The 12190-nt window shown below is 23.1% G+C and overlaps 1 protein-coding gene across 3 annotated transcripts in view; it reads left to right on the forward strand.

Annotated features, from left to right (window-relative positions):
• The window catches only part of LOC122512455 (putative uncharacterized protein DDB_G0282133), a 112752-nt gene that overhangs the window by 67283 nt on the left and 33279 nt on the right, over window positions 1-12190 (forward strand). For all 3 annotated transcript variants that reach the window (XM_043628289.1, XM_043628290.1, XM_043628291.1), the window contains exon 3: window positions 6174-6229. In XM_043628289.1, the coding sequence (XP_043484224.1) occupies window positions 6187-6229 (43 nt within the window). In that variant the 5' untranslated portion in view covers window positions 6174-6186. The remainder of the gene's footprint in view (window positions 1-6173; window positions 6230-12190) is intronic.

The following is a 12190-nucleotide window of genomic DNA, read 5'->3' on the forward strand; positions in this document are numbered from 1 at the left end:
AGAATGTTATCAAATTTTTGATTGACACTAAAAAAATTCAATTTTTGAAAAATTACAAATATTTGCAGAAATTCAATTATTTTCAAGAGTGATAAAATTCTTCTCTTAAAATTCCATTATCTTTCAAATTTAAAAAAAAAATTCTCGTCAAAATCCCAATTATCCTTATAAATAACAAAAGTCTTCCCCAAAGTTCAATTATTTTCAAATCAATTTTAAATTCCCAAAAATAGTACGCAAACATTTAATTATTTTCATAAATAATAAAAATTTCTCAGGAATCCAATTATTTACAAATTTTTTATAAATTCTTTCGCAATAATTCAATTATTTTTATAAATAATAAAATTTTTTTTAAGGAATTCAATTATTTTCATAAAAAGTAATTAAAAATTGTAGAAAATAATAATTGATTTGAAATGATGAAAATAATTTTTGAAAAAGTTAGTGTAATAATATTCTTATAATAAAAAACAATGATTTTGTCACTTGGTCATTTTTAATTATTATAAAACATAAAGAAATCGATCACTCCGAGTCTTCGACTCGGAGCAATCGCTGTCTTCATGTTTTATAAAAATATTCTTATAAATTATTGAATTTAAAAAGATTTGAATTTGAATGTTTTAAAAAATTTTAATTCCTACGAAAAAATAATATTTAAATATTTATTTAAAAAAAATTTATTGATGTTTTCGAATAATTTTACAATTAAAGAAATACGTGAATAAATGTAACAGAACATTTTTTTGAGTAAAATTTTTTCCCTTAAAGTAAAATTTTTTCCCTCAAAATTTAAAAAGTTTCAATTTTATTTTCAATTAAAATTTGTAATTGACAAATAGAATAGAATATGTAATGTTTCTTTTCCAAAAGAAAAGTTGAATGAGTTTCTGAACAATATTGTTATTGAGAAATATAAATTATGCATAAAATGGTTATATTTTCTATTTCTTAATCATAATTTTTTAAAAATTAACAATTTTCTATTTTTTATAAATAAAAAGAAGAAAAATTTACGTAATTTAGATCAGTCGAAATTTGTTATAGAAAAAAGCATATAATAAACAAAATTTACTTGTTAATCATAATTCTTTTTATATTTTCTAATTTCAAATATTGTTTTATTGTAAATCATGAAAAAATACCTGCATTTTTCGATCTGTGAAACAATATTTTTTTAAAGAAAAAAAAAAAGCAAAAACCGAATATTTTTCCAGTTCTTTTGATAAAATTCCCTGACTTTTCCCTGATTTTCCCGAACAGTGGCCACCAAAAAATAATTTGAATTTCTGCGAAGAATTTTATTAGAATTTTTGTAAATTTTTTCGCCGAATTTAAAAATTTCATTGAAAATTGAAAGTATTTCTAAAAACGTTTTAAGAACGTTGTTTACCCACTTGGAAATAACTTTGAATTTTCGGAAATAATTGATAATTATTTTCATTCCATCGGCAAGTGACAATGAAGACATTCATAAAGAAGACAACTTGACATGTATTTATGATTTTTTGAAATACCTACTCATTTCCGTTTATTGTCATTGTCATTCCGTTGATTGTTTATCGTCACCCTCCACACGTGTGGGCATTGAAAAGAGAATATTTCAAATATATTAATTTATTTCCCAATAAATGATAAAATAAAAAATAATTTAGAGAAAACAATTTTGCGTAGAATGTAGAAAATTAATTTCCCAAAAATGTTCATTCGTCACTGAATTGTCATTTTACTGTTTAAGAACGTGCATTTCATTGGTGTAGAATTCGTTAAAGAGAAGTCGTTCTAATTCCATATAGCCTTCTCTATATACAGAGGATCCTTGCGGGCACATCAGAGAGCCAGTCTAGCCGCTCTATTGCCCAATATTTAACCGAGTTCGCTCGTATCGTACTCGAGAATTCCAACCAGCAGATGGAACGGATGATTCAGGATCGAGCACTTGGCTGTTTTAGAAAGGCGAAGGTAGAAGACCTTTCCGTACACGTTCACGAGTGCATGCTCATTTAATGAATACCACACCACTATATACATACACACTACTGCCGTGTGTTGTAAAATCACAAAATTGGAACCATTGCAATTTCCTTCCAAATATAAAATGTCAATGGACTTTTCTTCAATTATTTTCAAAACCCAGAGATTCATAATATGATAACCATTTCAGTTATTTTATTTATTGACAATGCCTTATTTATTTATTGCGGCATTTATCTTTTTCCAACAGGATGAATTTTCGATAAAATAAATTTTCATTCGATAGATTCATTTCACTTCATTCAAAAGATTTCTTTTCATTAATCTTCTTTTAAAATTATTTTAAGACTCTTTTAAGATTCTTAATTCTTTTAAGATACTTTTAAGATTCTTTTAAAATTCTTTTCAGATTCTATTAAGATTTTATCTGAAAAGAAATCTTCAGGTGCACATTATCAGTTTATAATTTTATTCGTTTTGTTGAATGAGAAAAAGCCAATGTCATTGACATTCATATACCGATGTGGAATGATTTATTGACACCATAATCTTGTGTTTGTGTATATGTGACTTCCGGAAATTGCCGGATATAATCCTCTGATCCTATGGAATCTTGGTTTTAAAATTCACTGAAAGATTTTGCGATGAGCATTATTATAATGGCGCACTTTCACCTGATTAAAAGCGTCGTCGGGTTTATTCTCTACTACCCGTCATTAGATGTTAATCATTTGTTCTTATGATGCCAACTTTCGATGATATTTGAGAATTTCATTTACCATTTACTTTCATTCTTAGCTGAAAGAATTGCCTCTATTGCTATTTTTACAATTACTATTATTATAACAATAGGAACATTTTCCCAAATCGTTTATTTATTTTATCAATAATAAACTTGAATTAGCGACAAATATGAACAAATTTCAAATTTTACTTCATCTTCAAATTTTACCATTAATATTAAAGTAGAATTTAATTATATTATTAATTTTGAATATTAATATTTTTTTTTCCTGATTACGTCCATGAATTTTCGAGATGATCATAATTTCCTCTTTTTTTCCCTTTCCCCAATTACTAAATTTCCATTTTAAAAAAAACCATTATAAATGTATAAATTTCAATTTAGAGTTTAGATTTTTTTTATGAAATTTCTAAAGAATTAAAACAAAATTATTATTATTAAAAAGTTAAGTAGCTTTTTAAATGTTTTGGAAAAATTAAATCTTTAACATTAAAAACATATATAATGATCGTGGAAGACAACTTATACGTCAACATCTATGTAATATACTCATACTTTCTCCAAACACCCCATTTTAAAAACTAGTTTAAAAGGCATAAGACCCCAGCAAATTATCGCCCTGACTTTTCACCTTCATTGGATAATGACTCAACTTTCTATCTCACGCCTTATCGTTTTTTAAATCTGATGAGATGGCAGCAATGATATGTCACTTGAATATGCGATCGTGTGACGTTAAATCGAAAAGCTAATTCTGACCTAGGAAAAATTGCTTAAAAAAACAGACAAACAAAAAAAAGAAAAAGCAAATAATAAATACGAGAAAACAAAAATCAAATAATAAACGAAAAATAAATTCCCTCTTTAAAAGTTTCATCCGAAAATAAATTACTTCAACAAATAAATAATAAAAAGCAGCAAATAAAATTTTCATTACGCATATCGAAAATTATTTTTGAAAACATCAAACAATTTATCTTTTTGAAAAATATATTTTTATTTATTAAAAATTGTATTAAATAATAAAATTTGCTTTTGATATTAAATTCAAAAAATCTGCATTGATGAAAAAAAAAAAATTTTCCTTTGTTTATACTTTTTCTTAAAAAATTAATACATTTATTTAATTTTTAAACAGGATCGGTATGTAAACCACACCAAACTTTTCATAAAAATATGTTCCATTTTACGAAAATTAAATATTGGTTTTTTAACATTTCATTTTATAATTAAATTGTTAAAAAATTCAAACATATTAATTTTTATGAAACATGATTTTTTACTCTGATAAAAAAGAATTTTCTATTGTTTGTTTATATATTTCTTTATTTAAAGGTCGAAGCTCATTCGTTATTTTTTACATGAAAAAAAGTTTATGCTTCTTACGAACCTTTATCTTCAAGAAGCTTCACAAATATAATAATTTTTTATAATTTTGTACTTAAATCATTATTTATTATTATTGAATAAATAAATAATAATGATTCAATAATAATAAATCATTATTTATTATTAACGAATAAATAAATAATAATAAATAATGATTTAAAATTTAAATAATCAATTATAAAAAATGATAAAATGGACAAAAATTAAAAAAAAACACTTTTTAAATTATAAATTTCAAAAATTTTGAACAAAATAACAAAAGTAAACAAAAGTAACAAAAATTTGCCTTTTTTATGCGAAAGTAATAATTGAAACAACTATAAATTTTGATAATTTAGTAAAATTTGCAGCTGTTTTAGATAAATAAATTTTTCCGTGTTCGTGTAAAAAATCGTACATCATAAAAATTAAAATGTTTAAAAAAAACTTAATTAAGAAAAAAATTGTTAAAGTAACATAATATTTAATTTTTTTTTCGAAAATGTAACATTTTCCTGAAAATATTGATGTACTTTTGATACCGACTCTTATGAATAGATGAATCTACAATTCGAAAATTAATACACATTGTAGTCATGGGAATGTAATAATGTAAATGGTGTCAATCAAAATAATAGAATAGAAATCAAAATAATACAATATGAAGAATTTCATATATATAAGTGTACATTGCACAATAAATTATATATGCATAATTAAATATGTAAATTTTCATTTGGAAATTGTGTAGATTCATGTATATACAAAAGTAATGAATAAAATAAAATCTTCAAATATGTATATAGTAGATTGATTTTCTTTTAATTTGAATTTTTCATATGTTGAGAACAAGACTGACAATATTCTCGTTTTCTCACGCTTTTACCGCACGCTACTTAAATACTAATCTCAGAGACAAAAAACGCTATTCTCTCACAAACTAACGTTATATGGAAGAAAAGTCTAATGGACCTGTAGTACATTAGTATCATCATTTTCTCCTATATCAAAAACTGTGCAAAATATTGTCAATTCGTTTGAAAAAAGCAACAAACAACCGGAAAATAAATTTAAACAAATGACTTTGGATAAAATTTGTCCTCTTTTTAATTTTTTCTTTTAATTTCCTTCAAATAATTAACTATAATAAATTTGAATGTTCTTTCATTCATTCACTATTTCTGTCCCTCACAGTCTGAAGTTGTCTTTAGAAATTATTAAAATTCATAAATTTTACTCATTTTCCGTAAACATTAATATTTTCCTCTGTAAAAAGAATTTTGTTAGGGAAAGTAATTTTAATGTCAGTAAATTATTGTTAGGAAAATTGATAAATTGAAATTTGTGACCACCCTGAGTAATAAAGGACCGCGAATTTAAATCACACGGGTTTACAACAAAAACTAAAAAAAATTCAATGTTTCGATATTATAGAATTTATTTTTTTTAAATAATTGAATTTCTGCAATTATTTGTAATTTCTCCAAAATTGAATTTTTTTTTAGTGTTTTCAACAAAAATTTAAATTATAGAATATTTTTAAATTCTATTATTTTCAAAATTGCTAATTTTATTTTAAAAAGGTAGTAAAAGAAGTTAGCCGAACTGTTGCTAGTAAAAATTGAAAATTGACACTATAAATGTATTGTGTTTATTAGTAAAATTCATATTTATACAAAATTTTTTTTATAATTATTACTACCTAATAATTATAAAAATAAAAAACTAATAATTATAAAAAAACAATAAAGCAATAAATATTTACACCTTTAGGTACAATAAACAATTTAGAAAACAATTCCTACAAATAACTTTCTTTGAAGTTTTAATTGTTTTAATTTTTCTCTAAAATAAATTATATTTAAAAAATGCATAAATTACACGGGTATTCAATTTTTTTTTTACGAAAATAGTCACAAAAAAGTAGAAAACAAAAAAAATTATATGAAGTGTTTGGTGAAACATTAACGAGCGTTCTTTTTAATAGCGCGTGTAAATTATCTTCCCGAGTTTTTGTTGACTTTTGAAAAGTTGATTGATTTATATTCTCACCTAATTTTTTTATTTTTCGTTCCTGTTACAGGCATAACACGTGCATGCCATTCACGAGGATGAGTTTCAAAACTGCATTTCTCTTATGTAAGTACCTAAATTTTAATAATTTCAGCGAATAATTAGATTATATTTTCTTTTTTTTGTAAAAAATATTTTATTTATTTCTTGGAAATGCCAGTGTATTAAATTAAGCCGATTTATTAATCTCAAATTTTCCAACTTTGATCCTATTATAACAACCTGGAAAGCTGATTATCCATTATTAAACTCGCTGCTGGAAACATCAAATTATTATTTTCCAAACTTCTCCTCTCACAGCTTTTAAACAAATTATGTGCAATTTCAATCAAATAATTAATTTTTGTTAATTAATTATTGAATTTAGTCCTTTATTCCGTTATTACACATTATTATTCGATATACTGAATAAGAAAATTCCGCTTTTGTGCTTAACTATTATTTTATTATTTTCAATTTTATTGTTCTATTATTTTTAATTTAATTATTTTGTTCTTTTTTTTATTTTATTATTAAAAATTTTATTTTATTATTTAATTAATTTATTAAAATTATTACTGGTTATAATTGTAACATTATATTGCACTAGAGTAAGTAGACTCATTTCGAGATATTTAATATACAAAACCATGTTCATTTAAATTAAACCAAATATTCAATGAATATGTGTAATTTTAAATAATTGAAATCACTATTCCATTCTATAATTTAATGATACATTATTCGGAGCTAACATTACGTTACACAATGACAAAATTAAAAATCCTTTTTTTCGTAACTTGATTTAATGAATCAGAAATGAAAAACACATTCTTTTTTGGGACATACGTCCTTGATTTTATAACAATGTGAAGAAACGAAAGATCATAAATGAAGAAAAAAAAATAGTCCTTCCCCTGTTTTTATTTTTTCCAAGCAATATATTTATATTGTTTCGGAAAGTAAAGTGAGCAATTGGCCAATTCAAGGACCGAGTAAAGCAAAAGTAGAAAATGTTTTGGGGCAAGATTACACATATATGTAAATAGAAAATACTAGGCCACGGTCCAAAATTTAGGGTGTACTTTGGAGCATGACGATCAAGTACGCGATATATACGCGATGGGTCAACTGAAAATTAGGAAATCCTCCGCACGCTCTTTGTCTTCAACTCGAAATTCGTTGTTGCAATCTTCTTCCCCCCACCTCATCCCTCTCTCTCTCTCTCTCTCTCCTTTTTAGAATAGTTAGTTGGAGTTAAACGAAGAGGAAGATACGAAATTATTATGCCGGAACTAAAGTTGCAACCTGTACTTTTGAAAACTCAAAGCAATGACGAACGTTCACGTCCCATTTCATGAATCGTAAACTTCACATTTCTCTTCTCTCTCTCTCTCTTTCATATTTTTTTTTTTTTTTTTCTATGAACCGAAAAAAATTCATGTTCGCAAGTTTTCGCATTTTAAGCTCATCAGTTCGACTTACTTTGCGAGGGACGAGAGTTGAAACAAACTTCAGCCATTTATCTTGTTTCCAAAGAGACTCATTTCCGGACGTGCAATTTTCCATTCTGATTTCTGAACAGATTTGCATACTTTAATGAGCGGCGAATAGATAAAAGTCAATTAAAGGGTCATGATTCTTTTTTTCTCTCTCGCAAATTGTTTTTCATATATTATTTTATTATATTCATAATTTTTTTCTCTCTAATTTAATTGGGAATTTTTCACTTACACTGTCTGATTATAGTTAATTTCCGCAGTTCGTTAATAATTTCATCAAGTATCATTAAGGAATATTTTTCTTCTTCTTTTAGAATTGAAACTTATTGCGAGAAATTGAATTGTTAATTACAAACCTTGGATTAACTTTAAAACACAAAAAATGTTTTAGTCGATTTAAATTAAGAAAAAAGTCGTTAATTTTATTCAGGATTTTTATAAAAATTTGAGTTTATATTTTCCTGACTTTTCCTGATTTTCAGAAAAGTTTTTAAATTTTTTCCTTATTTTGATAACTGCAATTGTAAAATTATTCGATAAATAATATCAATTAATATTTATTTATACAATAAATTCATTTTTAAATAAATATTTAATCGCAATATTATTTTCCCATAGGAATTAAGATTTTCAAAAAATTCAAATTTAAACCTCGGAATTATTCCTATCTTCATGTTTCATAATAATGTAAACTTCCATAAAAATTTTTAAAAAATTCAATTTTTTACAAAAATTTAAATAAAATCCTGCGCAAGAATTCAATTATTTTTACAATTAATACAATTTTTCACATCAATTCAATTATTTTAAAAATAGTAATAAAATTCGTTGTTTGAATTCAATTACATATTTTCATAAGTAATACAATTTTTTGAATGAATTTCTAGAAAAAAGAAATTATTTTCAAAAATTTGTTGCAAGAATTCAATTACATTTCACAAGTCATAAAATTCATCGCTGAAATTCAAATATTTTCAAAATCTACCATTTTAATAAAATTTTCCAAAAGAATTCAATTATTTAAAAAAATGTAATAAACTTCGTTGTAAGAATTGAATTATTTTCTTAAATAATAAAATTCTTTGCAGGATTTCAATTATTTTTAAAACATTTTTAAGTAAATTTTTCAAAAAATGTCATTATTTTCACAAAATTTTATTGAAATTCTTTGAAAGAATTCAATTATTATTAATCAAATATTTTTAATAATTTTTGGCAGAAGTTCCTTGAAAATTTCCAAATCCATTTGTTTACAATGTAATTTTACGTAATTCGGATTAAATTCGGGAATTCTTCAGTTAAATTTTATTAAAATAAAATCTTGAAATAATTTAAAAAAAAAAAAATTCATTAAAATATGAAATAATTTCCAAAAAAAATTCAATTAAAAATATGAAAATTTCAGATTTTCAATGATTTTAATTTCAAAACCTTTTCAAAATTCAATTATTTCTAAAACTTCATGCAATAATGATTTTTATATTCAATTATTATTTAAAATTTTATTTAAAGTTCATTTTTAAATTAATTTTTATTATAATAATATATTTAATAAATGAATTTCTCTCAAAAGTGAATTCTCATAAAGAATTTTCTTAACAAATTTTCAAATAATTTAATTATTTCAATAATTATTAATATTATTTTCAAGAATAATTTTATTTTTCGAGGAATTTGATTAAAATAATTGAATATCTGTAAAAAATTTTATTATTTACGAAAATAATTGAATTATTGCCATGAATTTTATTACAATTTTTAAAAATAATTGAATTTCTGTGAAATTTTTATTATTTATGAAAATAATTTAATGTTTCCTTAGAATTTTTATCAACATTTTTTAAAAATTGAATTCTTTTAAAAAATTTTATTAAAATAGTAGATATTGAAATGCATTGAATTGAGGAAAATTTTTGAAAATAATTGAAATTTTACCAAGAATTTCATTAAATTTTTTTAAAATAATTGAATTTTGCAGAAGAATTTTATTATTTTTAAAAATAATTGAAATTTTGACAATAATTTAAAAAAAATTTTGGACATAATTGAATTTCTGCAATCATTTGTAACTTCTCAAAAATTCAATTTTTTCCAGTTCTTTTATAAAAATCCCTGACTTTTCCCAGATTTCCCTGACCAATTTTACTTTCCCTGATTTTTTCCTTAATTGCCTGATTTCCCTGACTTGTGGCAACTGTAATATATTTTTTCAAAAACACGATTTTTTAAGAAATTCGAACAAAATTCTCAAAAATAGAATATTTATTTCGATAAAGATTGATGAAATTTACAATTGTTTGACAATTTTTCAATTAATTACTTCCGGAAATTCAATGATCGTCAAGAAATTTATATTAAAATTTTTCAAAAACCTAATCTTTTCAAAATTTCTGAATCCAGTTATTCAAAATTTCATAATAAACTTCTTAAAAAATTAAAAACGTAAATGTAAATTTAAATATAATTAAATTTCTACATGAATTTAAATTTTCAAAAATTTTGAAGTTGAAATTTTCTGAAATTTAATTATTTCTAAAATTTGCTACTGTAACTTCTCCTAAAGTTAATAATTATTAATCATAATTAAAATAATCCTTAATCAAATCAATTAAAAAGAAACAAAAATTTCTTTTTAATATTTAAAAAAGAATGTAAAATTTATTTTAATATTCACATCTATTTCATCTAAATTTCAAGCGAACGAGGATGAGATTTTCTCAACTAAATAAACAAAGTTCAAAACACAAGACTACACAAAGAGGGGGGGGGGAGAGGAGGGAGGGATAAATGCATCCATATTTTATGGACAATTCATCTATTCGTGAATCTGGTTTCCGTCGATATCAATCTGCGAGGAAGGTTTCCGAAAGTCGTCCACACGATTTCGTATATAACTCGATTGCCATCGTAAATTCACTGGCTTTACAACTCCCAGTGTCTATGTACATATCTCACAGTACAAGGATAGATGTCGTCCAAAGCCCAAAGTCTCGTTAATCTGTCGATTTTCAAGATCTCAAGAGAGCCCTTTAATTCGATACTTCAATCTGCACCGATTCGAATATAATTTCAACTTCAAATGATACAGCAATATTCTTGTGACCTCACACAGCTTTCACATGTATAAAATTTTTTTTATAGCTCCTAAAATTTTCTATAGGTATATTTACTTCCACTTCATGCACTTTTTTTTTGCAAAGATAAAATTTATATTTCCATCCCTAAGTGTATCAATTTTTTTTTCCTTTTAAATTTGTCCACAAAATTTAACAAGGACTATTTTTTAGTCATTCAATTTTTTATTTTTTTTTTTATAACAGCGACAGTAACAACAACGATAATAACAATAATAATATAATAATAATCATTATCAGGGTTGCCACAAATATTTAATTTTGTTTTTCCCTGACTTTTTCCTGATTTCCAAAAAAAAACATTTAAATTCAAACCTTTTAAAATTAACAACTTATCAAAATTTTATTGTAAAACATAAAGATATCGATCACTCCGAGTCTTCGACTCGGAATGATCGATTTCTTCATGTTTTATAATAATTTAAATTACCATACAATTTTTCAAAAAAAATTTAATTATTTACAAAAATCCTAATATAATTCTTCGCAGGAATTCAATTATTTTTACAAGTAGTAAAATTTCTCAAAAGAATTCAATTATTTAAAAAAAAAAATTATATATAATTCGTTGCAAGAATTCAATTATTTTTATATTTAATAAATCGATTATTCGGAAATTCTTTAATTAAATTATATATTATAAGAAAATAAAATCTTTTAATAATTTCAAAAAAAATTAATTCTACAAAATTGTTTGTTAAAAGAATGATAAATTTAGATTTTCAAAGATTTTAATTTGAAACCTATTCAAAATTAAATTATTTCTAAAAATTCACGTTATGATGCTTTTAATATTCATTTCTAATCTAAAATTTTAACTGAAATTCATTTTTAAATTTTTATTATTTATGGAAATAATGAAATTGTTTACGTAGAATTTTATTAAAATTTTGTTTAAATAATAGAATTTCATCGAAGAATTTTGCTGTTTGTAAAGATAATTAAAATCATGACGAGAATTTTTTTTAATTTTTGAAAATAATTGCATTTCTGAAAAGAATTGTATTGCTGTTGAAAATAATTTTATTCTCGTGATTAATATTGTTATTTATAAAAATAATTAATTTTTACAAAAAGAATTTTATTAAAAATCTTGAAAACAATGGAATTTTTAGGAAGAATTTTGATATTTATCAAGATAATTGATTTCTTCCTAAGCGAATTATGTTAAAATTTTGGAAATAATATTAAATATATACATTAAAAAATTCGACTAAATTCAAAAGAATTGAAATTAAAATTGTATTAAAAATAATTGAAATTCTGTGATGAGTTTTATTATTTATGAAAATAATTGAATCCATGTAAAAAATTTTATGTATGAAAATAATTGAATTATTGGGAAGAAATTTATAAAAAATTTGAAAAATGGTTGAATTCCTGTGAAATTTTTATTATTTATGAAAATAATT

The sequence above is a fragment of the Leptopilina heterotoma genome, unplaced genomic scaffold (genome assembly GCF_015476425.1).
Source record: "Leptopilina heterotoma isolate Lh14 unplaced genomic scaffold, ASM1547642v1 Lhet_99, whole genome shotgun sequence".
Taxonomy (NCBI): domain Eukaryota; kingdom Metazoa; phylum Arthropoda; class Insecta; order Hymenoptera; family Figitidae; genus Leptopilina; species Leptopilina heterotoma.